This window comes from Chaetodon trifascialis, chromosome 18 (assembly GCF_039877785.1).
Source record: "Chaetodon trifascialis isolate fChaTrf1 chromosome 18, fChaTrf1.hap1, whole genome shotgun sequence".
Classification (NCBI taxonomy): Eukaryota; Metazoa; Chordata; class Actinopteri; order Chaetodontiformes; family Chaetodontidae; genus Chaetodon; species Chaetodon trifascialis.
In genome coordinates, this window is record NC_092073.1 from 23024064 (window position 1) to 23043846 (window position 19783).

Genomic DNA, 19783 nt, shown 5'->3' on the forward strand with positions numbered 1-19783 from the left:
TCAGAGCAGCAACTATCTATCTATCTATCTATCTATCTATCTATCTATCTATCTATCTATCTATCTATCTATCTATCTATCTATCTATCTATCGGCCAAGTTTTCAGATGAATTTTTGAAAGTAAAGTAAAAATACTTTTTGCTCTCACAGTCATGCTGAGTTTTTTTTTTTATCTTTAATCACATAAAAAATAAGAGCATTGTGTATTTCTACAGAAGCAAACACCAGACTTTGTTTGGCTTGTAGAAAATCAGTTTCTACTCGTGTTTGGTGTCTAATGAAATCCAGGATTTTGAATCTTTCAGATAAGTTTTCCTTTATGGGTTTTAAAGGTTCTCCTTCTGTTTTCAGTCCAGTAAAGCTTTCAAAACCTTTTGGATTAGCCAATAATGCAGGATGGCAGAGCTGAAAACAGCTGCTGAAGTGAAGTCAAATGGTTTTACAAATCATGTTGATGTAAAGGAAGATAAGTGAGGTTCAGGTTGTCACAGTTTAATTGTTTGTTTGTTTGTTTGTTTGTTTGTTTGTTTGTTTGTTTGTTTGTTTGTTTGTTTGTTTGTTTGTATGTGTCCAAGGCAACCTTCAAAGGCTGGATGGAGATCATGTATGCAGCGGTGGATTCACGGGCTGTAAGTTAAAGAGATGAAGTTGAGATTAAAAAAAGAAAGATGACGAGTTATGAGCTCAAAGAAAACGATGAGACAAGATGAACCGACATCAGTTTAAAGTCGCAACAAAAAGGAGAAATTAGGTGTCAAATAAAAAGATGAAATTCAAACATTACGAATGGAAGTGAAAGGATTTTACAAGATTAAATTAAAGATGAAGATTGAAAAACTAGAAATGGGTAAAATTAAAGGTTAATTTATTTAAAATTGAATAGACAATAATTAAGGGACAGTGAGATAAGAGGAGTGAAAATCATAGAAAATGACATTTCTAATTAAACTGAATGAAACGAGGTGAGAGAAGATGTTTCAGGTGTGAAGAGAAAGAAGTTTTTAAATGAGATTAGTGATGTAGGAATGACATCAGATGGAGTCAGTCGTGTTTTTGAATGAGATTAACTGGTGATGAGACTAAAACTGCGTGATGGGAAATAACAGTGTGTGAGAGAAATGATGAAGATGAAGATAGAGTGAAACAGATCAGAGACCAGCGGCTGTAAGGTGGAACAGGGTGTGTGTTCCTTTTAAAATGATCTGTGTGTGTTCTCGTCAGGTGGAGGAGCAGCCGATCAAAGAGATCAATCTCTACATGTACCTTTACTTCGTCATCTTCATCATCTTTGGCTCCTTCTTCACCCTCAATCTCTTCATCGGCGTCATCATCGATAACTTCAACCAGCAGAAACGAAAGATAAGTCCCACAGCAGCGAAAGAGTGGAGCTGAAGTCTGAAAAGCATGTTTGTGTCCTGCTGAAAATAACAGCTGTTGATTTGTTTGATTACTTAGGAGGACAAGACATCTTCATGACAGAGGAGCAGAAGAAGTACTACAACGCCATGAAGAAACTGGGCTCCAAGAAACCCCAGAAGCCCATCCCCAGACCGATGGTACCAACGCAGAACACGCTTCCGTGCATAAACACCCAGAAATCCAAACCTGGCCAAAAAATATACTATTTCTTAGTTTTCATTCAAAATTAGTAAAGATGGTATTCTTCTGTCCGCGTGGATGGAAACAGTTTGGAAGACGAATCCCATACTCCAATTTCAACTTTATTAATAATTTAAACATTTTACTGAGTTTAAAGGCACAATTAAATAATTAGAATAAAATGTAAATAATTCAATAATCAGCCAAGTGTGAAAATATCAAAGTTACCTGTCTGACATGTTAAATTCAGCGAAACGTACATTTCTACAGAATTAAAGGGGGGGTCGTTCTGTTCTCAGATCTTTTTAGATTAGCAAGAAATATACTGCAGTCAATCTGAAATGATTGATGAATGATTCTTTGTGATACACACTCAGAAAACACTGGAATCAGAAATAAAGGCCTGTCTCCAATATAAGCCCTTTCAGAGGCCTGGATATCTGTGCTGCTCAGCTGTATTCAGAACACTTTTAGAGTTTACAGTATGCTTTTATTTGCAAGAATGGATAATAGCCATTGTTGCAAAAGAAAATATATTAAATCACAGACATACAATATAGAAATAAATGATGATTAATCAATAATGGGAACAGTGAAACCTCTTTCCTCCAGAACTCACTGCAGGGCTTCTTCTTCGACCTGGCGGGGAAGCAGGCATTCGACATCATCATCATGGTGCTGATCCTCTTCAACATGATCACCATGATGGTGGAGACGGACGAGCAGTCGCCTCAGATGGAATACATCCTGAACAACATCAACCTGGCCTTCATCATCGTCTTCACCATCGAGTGCCTCATCAAGATCGTGGCGCTGCGGTACTACTTCTTCACTGTCGGCTGGAACATCTTCGACTTTGTGGTCGTCATTCTGTCCATCGTTGGTGAGTTCAAAAACCTTTTTTTTGTTGGCTCTAGAGACCAAACCGTTTTTTATGCCAGGCTGTAAACACGTTTATTTCTGCTGTAAAGTTTGGCTGACTTGCTTTTGGAGCCAGCCTCAAGTGGCCTTTTGAGGAACTGTGTTTGGCACTTCAGCTGCTAAGCTGAGCTGGTGGTCTACAGTCATCTTATCGGAGCTTATTTGATCAAAACACTGAGACTGAACCAGACAGGAAATGTGCCTGATAACCAACACTTGGAGCTAAAAGAGACTAAAAGCCTTAATAGAACTGGTTGTTAAACATCTCTTATTTCAGAATGTCTATTCAATGTTGACATTAAGCATACAACTTAAAGACCAGAAAACTTTCTTTCAGGACCAGCCTCTTGCAGAGAGCATCATCTCAAAACGATGATGCCGACAGTTCGAATCTGATCAAAATACGCTCGCACAGTGCTGATGAGACTGTTTGACTGTTGAACTCTCATTGAACTCACTAAAGATGTTTAACCTTGTTAACCTTATGTAGTCATTAAAATTAATGATGTAGAAGTGCTTACAGAAGTCATCAGCCCTGAAATCTTCAAAAAGCATGTGGCAGCTAATGCTAAAAGCTAATGGTGGCATTATAGCTGTTTTTGATTGTTTTGACTGTCTTTTACTCCTTGAATAATGAACGTTTGAGGACATTTGCGACTGCAAAACACATGGGTTTCACATTCACACCCTAACACACACCAGACATGTCAAACAGACAGAAGAAGCAGTCAAGATCCACCAATCAGAGGAGAGAATGTGATAAAACTGCTGCTCGATGACATGTTGCCCATTTCTTTTAAAAAGCTGATGCAGATGATCTATTCTTCAAATGTGCACACATGTAGTGCCTGTGTGTGTGTGTGTGTGTGTGTGTGTGTGTGTGTGTGTGTGTGTGTGTGTGTGTGTGTGTGTGTGTGTGTGTGTGTGTGTGTGTGTGTGTGTGTGTGTGTGCAAGGCATCAGCTGTGGCAGCAGGAAGCAATGTAATGTCTGCTTGACAATTATCTGTCAACAAAGTGACCATCCCGGTGGCCTTGATGTTTTACCCTGCACCAAGGTCCTGTATGGTCATATACAGCACACACACACACACACACACAGACACACACACACACACACACACACACACACACACACACACACACACACACACACCAAATACACACCAAACACACATGACAGAATAGTCTACAGAGGCAGCACAGAGCAACCTAAGCAGGTAATTTAGCTATCAGTGTTGTGACAAGATTGTGTGTGTGTGTGTGTGTGTGTGTGCGTGCGTGCGTGCGTGCGTGTGTGTGTGTAATTAAGTGTGGGCCTGCGTGTGGGTGTGTGTTGTGTGCGTGCTCAGACGAGGCTGCCTGGGGGAGGTGAAGGTAACAGCAGCAATCAGAGCTGCCAGAGGGCGGTCCCTGGAGACAAATCAAACATGATTGACCTGTTACATCAGCTGTGTGTGTGTGTGTGTGTGTGTGTGTGTGTGTGTGTGTGTGTGTGTGTGTGTGTGTGTGTGTGTGTGTGTGTGTGTGTGAGAAAGACGTCAGGATGGGGCAGTAGCTGAGTTGATGTACGATGTGATGGTGATTCCCTCTCGACTCCCCCCTGCTCAGCCCTTCCATCACCTATAACTCAACACAGAGGGACGAATGAAAGATAGTGTGTGTGTGTGTGTGTGTGTGTGTGTGTGTGTGTGTGTGTATGTATGTGGTGGTGGTGGTAGTGGTGGGGGGGGTATCTGGTGATGACAGGCCAGCTCCTCTTTCAGTTTATCATTCCCGGATAACAAGGAAAAGATGGATGAATTACAGTGTTTGACTTGCTGTTCGAGGGAACGACGGCTCAGCCCTCCAGAACCAATTACTCAAGTTGTAATCACAGCAGAGCTGCCACATAAAGACTGAAATATCCAAACTGAGAGCTTTTAGATGATGTAACTCACAGGAATGTCCTCAAATAAAAGAAAATCTTGGTCAAGTAATAGTCTTCAGCGAATCGATTGTCAGTGATGTGAACAACGTAGAAATTCAGCAAATAGGTTGTCCTGTGGGGGGGTCTCTGCAGATTAAATCAGCCTTGTCAGATTTGTGTAAATATACTGTACAGCATCATTTTGTGACTGATGACAACTAGCTGAAACCCCATGAAAAAAAAACTTGATCGAAACATTTGATTGGACCAGGACCCTGACTACCAATGAATAAAGTGAAGAAATCTTGAGTCTCAGTCTGGGACCATGAAGCTGGAAAGATGTGGGCATTTAGGTGGTACAAAGGGTTTCTTTAAAAGTGCTACTGAGCGGCATTGTGGGAAATATAGGCTCCATCAGTTGTGGAGTTTCAGTCACATTTGGGACTGAATGCGCAGAATGACTTTGCTTCATGCAGCGTTATTTGATAAAAGTATTACCGGAATTGTTTTTGAAGAAAATGCAAACAGATGTTGGAAATCAGAGCAGGACAATGAATTTGATGAAAGTCTGTCTTTGAGTGAAACCCCAATCAGGGTCAACTGGATTCTTCAGTGAGCTGCAGGACCTCCATCCTGTGGGTCATTTAAGAATCGTACATGTATATGTACATCTATGCATGTGAATGTCTGCAGGTCCATTGGATAAACATCTGTGCGACTGTACAAGTATACATGATTTACGTTCTTCTCTGTTTTTCAGGCATCGTGCTCGCTGACATCATTGAGAAGTACTTTGTGTCACCAACACTGTTCAGAGTGATACGATTGGCTCGTATCGGACGGATTCTGCGTCTCATCAGAGGCGCTAAGGGCATCCGGACGTTACTGTTTGCCCTCATGATGTCCCTTCCTGCTCTCTTCAACATCGGGCTCCTCCTCTTCCTGGTCATGTTCATCTACGCCATCTTCGGCATGGCCAACTTCGCCTACGTGAAACGGCAGGCGGGGATCGACGACATGTTCAACTTTGAGACATTTGGCAACAGCATGATCTGCTTGTTCCAGATCACCACCTCGGCCGGCTGGGACAGCCTGCTCAGCCCCATCCTCAACAACTCGCCGGAGGAGTGCAACCCCAACATTCCCCACACTGGCACCACCGTCCGGGGGAACTGTGGGAACCCGTCAGTGGGCATCACCTTCTTCGTCACCTACATCATAATCTCCTTCCTCATCGTGGTGAACATGTACATTGCTATCATTCTGGAGAACTTCAGCGTGGCCACAGAGGAGAGCACCGAGCCGCTGAGTGAGGACGACTTCGAGATGTTCTACGAGGTTTGGGAGAAGTTTGACCCAGAGGCAACGCAGTTCATCGAGTATGCCAAACTGTCGGACTTTGCCGACTCCCTGTCGGAACCGCTGCGCATCGCCAAACCTAACAAGATCAAACTAATCTCCATGGACCTGCCCATGGTCAGTGGGGACAAGATCCACTGCCTGGACATCCTCTTTGCCTTCACAAAGCGTGTTCTGGGCGAGTCGGGTGAGATGGACGCTCTCAAGCAGCAGATGGAGGAGAAGTTCATGATGGCAAACCCATCCAAGATCTCCTATGAGCCGATCACAACCACTCTGAGGAGAAAACAGGAGGAGGTCTCTGCCACAGTAATCCAGAGGTGTTACCGCAGGCACCTGGTGAGGCGGCAGATGAAGGCCGCCTCCTACTTGTATCGCCAGATCACCACACCTCGACATGCAGGAGGTGAAGGTGACGAAGGTGGTGAGGTAGCATTCGGGGAGGATGCACCTGAGAAAGAAGGGCTGATCGCCGCCATGATGAGGGAAAACTATGGTTCAAGTTTGATAGGGATGGAGCGCTCGGAGACAATTTCCTCCACCTCGTCCCCGCCGTCCTACGACAGCGTGACGCGAGCCACGTCAGAGATCTTTCACCCGCTCGCTGTCAAGACAGAAACAATCGCTGTCGACACTGCAGGCACCGACCCCAGCGAACAATCGCCGTCAGTGGTCGAGTCTGACCGACAGCAGGAAACGGTACCATAGCAGGAACCAAAAAGCAAAAAATTTAACAAATGAGGACATCCTCAGTTTGGGTTAAGCTTGTTTGTTCTTTTGTTTACTGAATGTACCATAGCTGAGGAACGCTGAGAAGGCGGCAGAGAGAAGCTTTGAGCATGGAACTGCAGGAGGAGTCAAGTGAAGGAGCAAACATAGTGGAATATTTACTACCTTTAATGTTATTTCCTGTTCCCTGTGGAGATTCCTGGACTCAACTCAGCAGCGTTGTTGGAGTTACTTAAAGGGAAGCAGAAAAACTGCAATAACAGAGAGGGAAACCCCATCTGTCAAGTCCACTCTGCCTTTGTTGAAGTAAAAGACAAGCGTAGATCCCTTTGACCTCCTGGGTCTCTCATGTCAACCAGAGTTGGGGTTCGGAACACTGACTGACCTTTGACCTCAGCTACAGGGGCTCAGAGGGGTCAGAACAACTATATCAGATGTATCCATCATTTATTGGCCTGGGGGGTTTGTGCCTTCCCACATTTGATCAATATTCTCAGAGTACGCCTGGCTGTAAGAGTGACGGTGTTCCTGGTGGTGTTTCTCAGCACGTTAACAGTCGACGGCTTTCTGAGACTCGAGAGAGGAGGGGAAGTAATGACAACGTGATTTAAAAAATGTTTTCGTAGTAAAAGTATAACTTTGTTGATGTTACCAGTCTTTTAATAGCGGTACGATTATTACTATTTTTTATATTTTTTAGAGTAAGGTGAAGAAAAAAATAAGTGGTCTCTCTCTGTCGACTTTGGAGCGGCACTAGCTTTGAGAAAGTGGCTGAACTACCACGCTGTAAAGGGTGAGAGGAGAGGGTGCGGTCAGGACAAAAGTCAAAACCCGAGAAGCAACTGCATCCGTTTCCGTTGGCAGTTTTGTCCTTTTGAGTTTACGCATGCTGTCACATCACTGCGCAGGGCAAAGACACGTGGGAAAGGGTCTGGGATGTATTTCTCTAACAACCTTTGAGACAACACCAAAAACAAATACACAATGTGCACAATGAGATTTTCTACGCCGTCCCAGACTCTTCCAGCACGCGCTTTGCCTCGGTGGTAAACATCCTCATGTTCGTCACTTTTTTGCCCGTTGGGTGATTTGTCCAAAAGTCCAGATTTCAAGTGGATTTTGTTAGCTTCCCTTCACGTTATGAACAAACTTGAACAGGCGACTCGTATTCCTCCATTACTGCAGTGCATGAGGATAAAAGTGGAGGTTACCGGCTTGTAGAATTAAGTGCTCAGAAACTTCAGTTAAATCAAATTAACTCTGTTCCAGGATCAACAAATGTATCAAGTGAATTTATTGTTATTTTCTTTAATCAAAATTCCAAATAATTTAATGCATAAAGAGACTATTTATGAAACAGCTCATATCATAACACCTTGAAGGCATGAACTCCTCAAGTTAACCTACCTTTCTTCAATGCTGGATAAATACTGTATAGTGCAGCCTGCTGGTTTGACACCAGCTTGGCAAAGATGCAAATAATATAAATTCATAATAATATGTTTAAGCATGCAATAAATCACATTTTACCCCCTGAACAAAGAAACATATGCAGGGTTTGGAAGTTCTTCGTCTATCAGGAGATTTAATGTTGCTCTACGGACTGTTTTGACAAATCACCTGCCGTCGTTATCTATCCGTCTGGTTAGAGTTCGGCTCAACACGCACAAGAGCTTAAAGTAGATTCTTCGAGGCTACGTGGGCTTAAGTTCTTTGAGGTGTCGACCGGCCCTGACCGGAGTGCGACAATCAGCTCGGCACATCAGCATCAGGATTTCACGCCGTTTAGTTTCACCATGTGATTTGGTGTTCGATCAGTCATCAGTGTCCTGGAAAAACCCGTCAGCCAGATCAGATTCACAGATTCACATTTCAGATCGGCCATCGACTGCTGACGTCAAGAAAAATGGAGACGATCACCAGATTTATCCGCTGGAAGTGATCATTCGACACCTCAATTTATGGATTCTAACAAGCTTGTGAAGACTGAACACTGTTTCAGGAAAATACCTGTGAAGTTACTTCCTGTCATCAGATAACGGCACTCAAACAGGGCTCACCTGTAAACACACACACACTTCCTGGAGTCATTAAAAAATGGCTGCAGCTGTTTTTCCAGAACACCGATGTGACGATGCTGAAAGCTCTTCTGCTTCCTGTTTCCACTGAACGATGTGAAGAGTTTCATTTGAAATGTGGGGAAATAAATTGATCAGTCCTGATCGGCTGTTCAGATGCCATCCTCTGCACTGGTTTCGTAATAAGATGGATGGTTTGAATGATGGGCAGATTTCTGCAGGCAAACCCAAAGCACTTGAGCTTTTTACACCTAACACATTAGCAGAGCGTCTTGTTTTCCCCTGAAGGAGAAGTTTGAAAAGAGACTCTTCAAATGAAAACGCTGGTTATTTATTTATTTATTTATTTACTTTGCTTCCTGGTTGGTTGCTTTATTTCATCGAAGATTGTTTCTTTTTTTATTATTTTTGCACATTTTAGCTGCGTTCTGGAGGACAAGCGGAGGTCGAGCGAGACGGCTCTTCATCCATTTTGCACAGAGAAACAAAAAAACAAACCGCGTCGAGCAATAACGGTTTGCAGATACCTTTTCAGTGAGTTCTTAGGTAACGCCGGCCTTTCCGGAAGCTTTTTCCCGCCGTCTGCGCCTGTGGAGTGACGTCTGCAGGCTGACACTCGGAGCGTTCGCTGGAAGCTGACGTGGTTTCGCTGATGCGGCGCTGACGGCGTCGCTGTGGTCTCCGGACAGCGGCGCGAAGCTGCCGTGAAGCCGAGTTACTGCTCGTTTTTATGAAGCTGAAGTGTCAAAGTGTGTGTGTACAGCGTTTCTTCAGTCTGCTTTGATCTCAATATTTCGAACAACCTCTCTCTCTCCGTCTCTGTCGTCGTGGTCACCCGAGGGATCTTTACTAAACGCTTTACTAGACTAATTTAAAAAAGGAAAAAGAAAAAAAACAGTTTTACTGGCACCGTCTGGACTCTATTTCTACTAGATTCTATTGAGAATAGATAACCATATAAACTAGGTAAATACTTAAGACACTGCTGAACTCTGCTGCGAGGCGTATTTCAGGTTGCAGTTGTGCTGAAGGGCTGTTTTCAGTAGCAATAGACCCAGAGTGTGCCTGCTACATATGAACCCCAACACTCCAAGCCATGCTTTCCCATTGGTTGATTGACAATGTGGTGATTGATTGATGTACCGGTCGATTCTCTGATTACTCGACTGGCAGATTGAGTGATTATTCGATCGGTGTAACATTTGATTGATTGATGAAATGATTCTTATGCTTTTTGATACTGAACGAGGTTCACGGTCCCTCACCGCCCCCCTCCATCACTGCTGTGACTCTTCCTCACAAGTTGTCGAGCAGCACAGGGAGCTGATTGGCTGATTTAGTTCTCGATGTTACATTTTTAAACAGTCGAAAAGGTTCAGATTCACTAAAGTTTGCAGAAAAAGTGGGTTTTGTCCCATCAACAGTTCTACAGATGGGTCCTGTGGGGAAAATACTGGCTGTATGGAAACTGACTTCCTCCACTGCATCCAGCTCTCTAAATGCATCCACGCCTCCTCACAATGTCAGTTAAACAACAGAGGAGAGCAGAGGAAGAACATGCACAACATGCCCTCGCAGTGCCTCTTTAGTGAATCTGGACCTCAGACTCTGGTTTGCACTGAGCACAAAACGCAGTCGAACATTTACGGTCGGTATCAGGACACTTCGCTGGTCAAAAGCTCAGAGTTTGTTCTCTTGAATCTGTGTGAAAGCAATCATAGCATTAAAACCAGACCAGACCAGCTTCAGCTCTCTGTACCTGAACTTCAATCTGTACCGACCGCATGAGGTGAAAAACACAGTTAGGAGAAACCTGGAAACCTTCAAAACAAACCCCAACGAGTCCGAGCAGCAAAGGAAAACTCGAAGAGGTGACGGAGAGAAAACCATCCGTCAATCGTAAGCAAAAGCAAACTGTGGAGGAAGATGAGCGTCTCTGCGCCGAGCTGTCCAGGTGGTGCTACCGGGAGGTTTAGAAGAGTCCACATTAAGATGGGAGGGGGGTTAAACAAACTCTGAGAGCCTTCGCTCCTTCCTGCCTTCTTTTCCCCGTTCAAAACCAAAAGCTGCTTTGTCACCTTCAAACAAAACGACAAACATCGACATCCCAACATGGAGGAAATGCACAGAAAACAAGAGGTTTCATTGTTCGTTATTATTACTATTGTTACTATTAACTGTGTGAACATGCAATACAACAGTTCCGTATGTAAACAGGCAGTGAGTGATGCTGTATCTTATTTACAGTATGAGGACAATAATAACCGTTTTTACGTTTTCCTCGTCACAGATTTGGTTTTTCCAGGCATCCTCTCACTGCTTAAACCACCGTCGCCCCGTTTACACCGCAACTGGTTTCACAACGGTTGACAAACTGGTTTCCAGCTTCATATCAGACCCCTAGAAACCTCATATCTCGAGAAAGTTGCCTTTTTCAGGAAAAGAGGGGAGAATCCGTTGAATGTTTCCCTTCCTGACGCCTCATGAATCGTCTTTTATTTCAGCTGAAATTGGGAACATTTCTCTCATTGTTAACGTCGATTTGAAGACAAAATGAAGCTGCTGACATTCCCTCACAAACACGTCCAGTTGATAAATATAAACCATTGAGTTGGAGATAAGAGGTTCATTGATACGAGCAGTTTTATTGTGTTTTTGCTGGAAAAAGTCGAGAGGACACACATCACAGTTGGAGGATGAAAACCTTGTAACTCCAAAGATTTAACTGGAGAGGAAAAGTCCAAAATTCCAATTATTAAAAGAAAAACAACTTAAATTTACTACAAAAGGGAATGCATCCTTGTCGAGTCCAAATTCAAGTGGTTTTCCCTCCATCGCTAGTTAATAAAGCTTTTAAATGTTTGTATATTTTCAAAGTTTTTCTTTTCAAACGTTCAAAAATGAGACAAACAACAAGTTACAAGGTTTCCCTCCGACCTCAGTGGGACTCTCGCACTGCAACCGTCGGCAGAAACTCGCCGGTGAAACCTCGGTGTAAAGGAGGCAAAGCCGTGCCTCAGTGACCCCACCTTGGTGTTTTAGAGACAATAATAATAATTATAACATTATAATATGAATATATATAAATATATATACTTTTTAGTACTTTGAGTTGAAATACTTTTTAGTATTTTGCAAATACATGTCTGTATATAAAACAAAAGCCTCCTGTAATAAACGAGAAAAAAATTTAATACTGAATCTGTTCTGATGGTTTTATTTTATTGTCGCTGTACGAGTGTGTGCTGTCGAGTATTTACAGGTGTGACGTCACCTGTCAAAGACCAGGGGGCGGCATTTCACCAAAATAGCCAGAATAACCGCAAACTGCTGCTGTCGCTGCTAGCTGCTTTATGCTAGTTAGCTCAGTTAGCCATGCAGCGTCACAAACATTAACATCTTTAAAATGTGATTGTGATAGAACGTGGTTGGATGAGGCAGACCTCATTAGCAGCTGGTCAGGCTCTCGTTAGCGCGCATCCTGTAGGCCGACGTCGTCACAGAACATTTGCCATATTGAGGAACGATTATCTACTAACATTAACTCGCCTCATCCTGCTAGCTTGTAGCCAAAGCTACAAGCTAGCAGCAGCTAGCAGCAGCTAGTGGATCTTCCCGCTCAGAAAATGAATTACGGCGTCCACGATATTGCTCCTCTTCACCTGGCGCCATGTTTTCATTCGACACTGAGGTCACAGACGGAACAGATCGAACCGAGACGAAACGATGTTCAATGATCTCTGTGACCTTTTCTAAGATATCTGGGTTATTTTGGAACGAAGCTTCTTCATTCGGACCTCCGCTGCCCTCCGGCTCTCTGGTTCCTCCTCGCGGTTTGTGACATCAACAGATCGGAGCCGAGCGTCATGGCTCGTTTTCTCAGAGGGACGTGCGGGTTCATGGCGTCCGGTGTCTCTCGTGGCACGCTGGGTCGGATTCACCCCCCACGGCAGATTGCTTTTGCACACAACCTCGATTCGCACGCTCGTCTTCATCCGTCTCTCTGCGGCTTCCTCCCTCCATCTCACGCTGCACGCGGATTCGCTTCGCCACGCCGCCAACGCTGCCCGTTTGTGTCATGAAGCCGAACTCATGATGTAATGCTGCCTGACTGTGTGTGTGTGTGTGTGTGTGTGTGTGTGTGTGTGTGTGTGTGTGTGTGTGTGCGTGTGTGTGTGTGCGTGTGTGTGTGTGTGTGTGTGTGTGTGTGTGTGTGTGTGTGTGTCAGAGCAGATTGAGGACATTTGAAGCTGCTGCTGGAAAACCGTCTGTTGGTACTCTTCCTCTTCATGTCCCCTCCGCTTTACTTCCCCCCCCTCCTCCTCCTCTTCCTCCTCCTGATTTTTCAGGATGAGATGATTTTCTCTTTTTTTATTCATGTTCAGACATCTTCCTTCGTCACCATGAACGCACCCCGTCCCGCTGCCACAAACACTCACGACAGCGCCACGTGGATTCATCCGCCGCTTCAGGAACCAAGATTCAGGAGGAACCAATGAGCTTGGAGCTGGAACAGGAAGTCAGACATCACTGAGAGACGGACAGTAAGACAATAGTCCCACATCGCTGCTCTTTAAGGTGAGTTTTAAATGTTTAAAGGACTTTCAAACAGCCGTTTGTTGAATCTTTTCATGTCTGTTTTTCTGCTTTTCTCCTCCATTTGTTAACTTCTCTGCTTTTGTTTCTTCTTCGTCTTCCTCCTCATCAGTGCTGTTTTTGTTTCTTTAGTCTTAAATGTTTGAATTTTTTACAGAAACATAATAAAGAGAAAAACAGCAAATCTTCACGTTTGAGAAGCTGAAAAATGATTGATATGGTTTATTTTGTGTTGGTGGAATAATCGATAATCTGACTGCTGATGATGTGATGTGACTGGACACACACGCACACACACACATGAACACACACACGAACACACGCTGTCCTCTCTGAACTGCCTTGTTGCCCTTGAGCAAGATTCTGACCTGAGAGAGAGAAAGAGAAAGTGTGTGTTTGTTTGTGCTGACTTGTTTACTTGGTTATGTAACCCATGTAACACACACACACACACACACACACACACACACACACACACACACACACAGAGGGGGTGCCAGAGCTCCTCAGCATATGTTAAATGGAGCTTCCCCATCTGTCTGCCAGCCAAAATCCACCTCCACGCTCTTAAAGGCACAGTTCACTTTGTTTCATTCATGCATTGTTATTAAATGTGTTTTTACATAAACCATTTTTCAGTTTTCATATAAAAAACTGATGGAGAGTACAGCGTACTGAGTGGCGCCCCCTGGCAGCGTGAATCTGAACAACAATGTCTGGAACCATCAAGTCCAGCGAACGCGTCTGATAACGGCGCGAGCGTTCAGTCGACGTGCTGTTTGCCGCTTTTCCAGCTTTAGTTTCTTAAACTTTGTCGTCACAAATGGATGAATTTCTGCGTTTTCCTGCATGTGAGCGTCACATCATGTGATCTGCAGTACCAGCTGTGGCCTCTAGGTCAAACGCAGCTCAGGGCCGACGGTGCTTTCAGGGACCTGGTTCAGCTGCTGAACCTGCTTCAGTTCAGGGACGGGATTCATGCAAACATTTGTTTTTAAAGATAATGGTTAAAGTGCAGATACAGTGTTGGAAATGTGGAGCTACTGACTGTGACACACACGCACACACGCACACACGCACACACACACACAAACGTCACCTTGCACAGGGTCAGTGCCTCCCGTGGGATTGTGGGTGTTTTCCCTCCCAGTGGGGCTGTACTGAGCACGCTCAGAAGGACTGAAGGCTAAACAGGAACAAATGGATCGTTCTGCGTGCGTGCGTGCGTGCGTGCGTGCGTGCGTGCGTGCGTGCGTGCGTGCGTGCGTGCGTGCGTGCGTGCGTGCATGTGTGTCCCTGTGGTCTATTCATCTTTTAAAACAAAGTGACAGTTGTCAGCTCAGGTCAGCAGAGTGTGTGTGTCTGTTTACATCTGGATGAATATGTGTGTGTTCACGCAGTCGATCAGTAATATTACTGATCAAGTCAAAGAAAGTATTGATCTGAAAAACGACATCAGGCCACTGCACACCTGCCACTCTGATGTTTCATTCACCAAAACATTCACAGTGGAAATGCTGCTTAGCTGCAGCCCCAGACGACATGAATGGAACGCAGCCGTCCAGGACACGTGGACCAGCACTGAAGGAACCTCTGCTCTGGACTCTGGGTGTCCTGATGTCCATGTGTGGTCCTCTGCCGGTTTGGTCGAGTCCACTTTAATGTCCCCGTTCTGCAGCGACGCCTGAAGGCATCATTTTTATTTATTCACTGAGAGTTTGAGCCCGCTGACCTTTCAATGGGATGTTCTGACTCGTTATCAGCTGATGAAGTCATTACGGCTAACATGTTAGCGACCAGCTGCTGCTTCGTCTTCGTCTCTGTCCTCCCTGTTTTTCCCTTCGTCATCTTCATCTTTGTGTGAGTGTTCGCTCTGACGGCGCCTCTCTCTGCTCGTTAGCATCAGAGAGCGACAGCAGTCCAACACGCTGCGTTACACACACACACACACACACACACACACACACACACACACACACACACACACACACACACACACACACACACAGGACAGCTGCTGACACAGCATAAAGGAGCAAGTGTGTGACGTCATTCGTTTCTTTGTGGCTCACTCATGAAACACACACACTCAGGATGACAGCAGCGAAGGTGTGTGTGGTTCTGTTCAGATGTTTAAACTCTGCTGCCTCCACCCAACTCTTCCTCCTTCACCTCCTCTCCATCCTTTGTAGGATGTGTTTGGGAGTCCCATGGCAGACCTTCACACTCTGTGTGTGTGTGTGCGTGCGTGCATGCGTGTGTGTGTGTGTGTCCCTGACCTCCCTCAAACACATCAAACACACACTTTTGACTTAAAGCCGAATAATTGAACTCTGTTCTGAAACATTGACTTATTTTATCCTTTTTTTCTCTTATTTTTTCAGTAATAATCAGATTTTTCTGAACAAATTCATTGTTGACAAAAAAAACACAAACTTATTCAAAAGCTGAACTTAATTTGGAGGTAAACCTGAAGCACATGAAAAGCTCGTACAGATGCCTTCTGACTCGAGGAAGCTGTTGTTCTTTACGCTGAGCGACTTCTTCTCTGCGAGAAGTGAAGCTGTGTTACTGTCTGATTTTTAGCACCCTCCAGTGGCAGCATGAAGAAATGACGCCAGCAGATGCAGCGAGTTATAAACGTTGAGGATTTTTATCAGGTCTGTTAACAGGATAGTTTGATATTTTTGGATAATACGCTCATTCGCTTAGTTTCTGATCGTGAGATGAGAAGATTAACACGGTGTGTGGAGTCAGGATGTCGTTAGCTTAGCACTGAGCTAAGGGGACACGGCTAGCCTGACTACACAAAGTTAGAAAGGTCACCTCAGGAGCGCACTGATTAACACATCATGTCTCGTTTGCTAATTCAAACACAAACTGTTTTCAGGGGGAGTTACGTTCAGGAACTACTTCTCGGCAAACAACAGCGTATCCTGTGCAGAGGCACGACTGTTCAAACCTGGCAACCCTTCAGAAAGCTGCACTCTGCATAGTTTAACTGACGCTGTCACTTTAAAAAGATGTTTATTGATTTTCAGGCCGTTGACTCATCGATTGGCTGACTAGTCTTGGCTTTACATTGATTAGAGATAAAATACAATTTTTTTTTTTCGTCTGAAGTGAAAAATTAAAAAAAATGAATTTTTTTCATGTAGATTTTATAATTTTTTTTAAATAAAATTTTTCCAATGTGATGATTTTTTGATGATTTTCTTCTTCTCCGTTCTCGGGTTCCTCTGTGACGTGCAGTATTTGACTTTTTAAAGCACAGCATCATTAAAGTGTTTGCATGTTGTTTTTAACAGATTTTGATGAAGGAGTTCTTCCTTCCTGCATCAGAACAAACGAGGTAAAACTGATGTTTGCTGACGTGACGTCTGTCTGCAGGCCGAGCGCCGACAGACGGCCTACTTCTCCCAAAAAAAGAGAAAAACCTGAAAGGACAGAAAAGACAGAAAGAAAGAGAGGAAGGACTGAAAGAGGGAAGAAGTGAATGTCAAGCACACACTAATTGTTTCTATTTTAGAGAGCAGAGCTGCTTTCAGACTGATTTAAGGAGAGTCGTTGTAAAAGTGACCTAAAAACAAAGCAGAGAGCCAGCTGACGCTCACTGATAACACACACACACACACACACACACACACACACACACACACACACACACACTGATAACATTCACACATTTTCTGACGCAAACCACCTAAAACTTCAGACAGATCATCCTCTGCATTAATCATCCTCATCTTCATCATGATTATCATTTATTGATCATCAACAAAATATCTGAATCACACCGATGAAGAGGAAGAAGAGAAGGAGAGAAAAGACAAGGGAAGGTGGAGGAGAAGGGAGGAAGAAGAGAAAAGGATGCAGGAAGTGAGGGAGGACACAAAAAGGTGAGGAAAGGGGAAGAGGGGAGGGAGAGAAAAACAAAAAAGAGAAGAGAGGCTCAGAAAGAATAAAGGAAGAGAGCAGAGAGGTGAGGACAGGTGTTCCTCACCTCCTTCATCTGTCTGTGGAGTCACACTGCCTCCTGCTGGACAGCAGAGGAGCTGCAAGAGGAGGAGAGCGATGAGAGAGACAGATGAGAGAGACAGGTGGAAGTAAACCGACTGATAATCACAACAGTGTGCAGTTCAATGTACGGGACAAATGTTTGGAGCAAACATGAAACATGAAAGAAAATTAAAAACGATGAAGAAAAGAACATTTCAGCCAATTAAGAAAAAGCCAAGTTGGAAAAAAGTGTTTAATTAGCATTGAAATGAAATGCATATATATATATATATATATATATATATATATATATATATATATATATGTGTGTGTGTGTGTGTGTGTGTGTGTGTGTGTGTGTGTGTGTGTGTGTGTGTGTGTGTGTGTATATATATAGTCCTGGATGTTTGGGAGATGCTCTGTGTCAGATTCCAAACTTTCTGTCTCTGTCCATTGATGTTTTAATAAAGAAAATGTCACTAATGTATATTTATTGAACTAAACATAATGTGTCACCACAATCTTTGTGAGTCTCACACATTTTAGCGCTTTAGTCACTTGTTTGTTCGTCACACAAACCAAACATTTTGTCTGTGATGTGGAGGATTCAGACCTCTGCAGGTGAAACAAAGCAACTGTGCACAAATTCACCGAATCAATTCCTCATGTTTGTTCATTAAAAGCATCGACAGCTGGAAGCAGGGGTGAAAAGAATCACCTCGCACGTGTACATTTCCAGTTTCATCACACCGTATTTTTCTCTTTCTGATGACGAGCTAACAGCTCCAGCTGTCAAACATAAACATAAAACTGTCAAACAAATATTCTTCTCTTCACCTGCTCCGTCCAAACGTCTGCGAGGTCGTACTGATCAGGATTCAGGAGGAATCTGCAGCTGGGAGCGGGTCTGTCCAGCGGGTGGCGCTGCTGCGTAACAAAGAGCTGAGACTCACTTATCAGACGGACGCACGGAGACATCCGCTGCTCTCAAAGCCGGGACAGAGACAGACATGAAAGACCAGTTAGACAGTTATCTGTGGGAACTAAAACACTGCGTGAGCTCATTGCTTCGTTTTCAGTGCCCTAACCCGCCGGAAAGTGAGAGCTAGAAGAAGAAGAAGAAGAAGAAGAAGAAGAAGAAGAAGAAGAAGAAGAAACCGGAAGTAGTAACTGGGAAAACACGAAACATCATCCGCCGATTTGAAATTAGAAAACGTCTTTCTGTGGATTATTTTCATGGTGTGCACTGAGTATCTTTGCTGCAGTGGATCTTCTGGATGTTTCCAGACCGTTTCTGTCGGAGTTTTATTGATCTGTGGATCAATGAGAGACGAAATCGGTGAGTTGCCTCAATGTTGTAAACTTCACAACGTTTGTTTGTTTCTTTCTTTCTTTCTTTGCTGTTGACTTTCATTGAGCTTCCCGCTGTGATCGTGTCTTAGCATGGTTTTCATACATGTGTATGTATGTATACACATGTATGTATGTGTGTGTATGTATGTACATGTGCACGTCAATACACAGGTACATCCATATGTTTGTATTCAGCAGCGGCTGGCCCATAGGGGGCGCTGGGGAGGGGAAAAAATCTTTTGCGTTTTTTGTTTTTAATCACTGTCAGTTTTACTTAATAGTGTGTGTGTGTGTGTGTGTGTGTGTGTGTGTGTGTGTGTGTGTGTGTGTGTGTGTGTGTGTGTGTGTGTGTGTCTACATGCAATGGAAGTGCGCGCACACACACACACACCTTATCAATTTTGGTGAAGAGGTGATCAGGCCCGCCCAGACTTAATCCACACCCGCCCATCTGTCACGTTCTGCATCCGCCGCTGCCCTCTTATCTAATCACATCAAGCACATGACGAAAAAAAAGACGTAACCAAGTGAGCGTGACCTGAAGCTCCTGACTTAGTAAAAAAAAGACATAAGGACCTGCCGGTAGGTAGACTATAGCAAGTATAAGGGAGGAAAACCTGCTGAATTCCGCTGTTTGGCTGTGGAGACGAAACTGTTCACAACTTCAATAAGGCTTATACCATGGTCTGGGTGAATACTCGATTCTGATTGGCTGCAGGGTGTCCGTTAAAAAGTGTTGTAGGACACATTAAAAAGTTCCGGTCAAACAGCTGATTGTTCTGAATTATTGCGCTGGCTCAAACGCTAGTTGGTAACCATGGCAACAGAAAGTCAGAACATACGTTAACATACGATATTTCACAGGTTATTTTTCACAACGGCAAGACAGTAGACAGTGGATAATATTTATAAAAACGATTTAGGATAGACTTACTTGCTTGATACACATTTAATGATCAGAGCGAACGGTGGATAATATTTCTTGCAATAAAAACGATTTAGGACTCCTAAATTAGGACTCCTATTATCCATCCTATTATCCTAAATCAGGACACTCTGTGGACTTTGATTCTTTGAAACAAAATGTCGCATCATCCTCTGGACACACACAAGCGGTCAGAGGTGCACGTGCCCTCTGAAATGATACTTTGTATCATGTAACATAACGTTAAGCAGTCATCTCACTTCCTCCACTGATTAAGCCGCGGAAGCGGCTTCGCGTCAGGCGGTTTACGCCTCCG

At 43.9% G+C, this 19783-nt stretch overlaps 1 protein-coding gene across 1 annotated transcript in view; it reads left to right on the forward strand.

The window, feature by feature from the left end:
• LOC139346672 (sodium channel protein type 5 subunit alpha-like) overlaps window positions 1-9091 on the forward strand; it is a 148619-nt gene extending 139528 nt beyond the window's left edge. The window contains exons 28-32 of the mRNA XM_070985876.1: window positions 577-630; window positions 1223-1360; window positions 1453-1557; window positions 2213-2483; window positions 5189-9091. Coding sequence (XP_070841977.1) covers window positions 577-630; window positions 1223-1360; window positions 1453-1557; window positions 2213-2483; window positions 5189-6495 — 1875 coding nt within the window. The 3' untranslated portion in view covers window positions 6496-9091. The remainder of the gene's footprint in view (window positions 1-576; window positions 631-1222; window positions 1361-1452; window positions 1558-2212; window positions 2484-5188) is intronic.
• Window positions 9092-19783: the final 10692 nt, after the last annotated feature.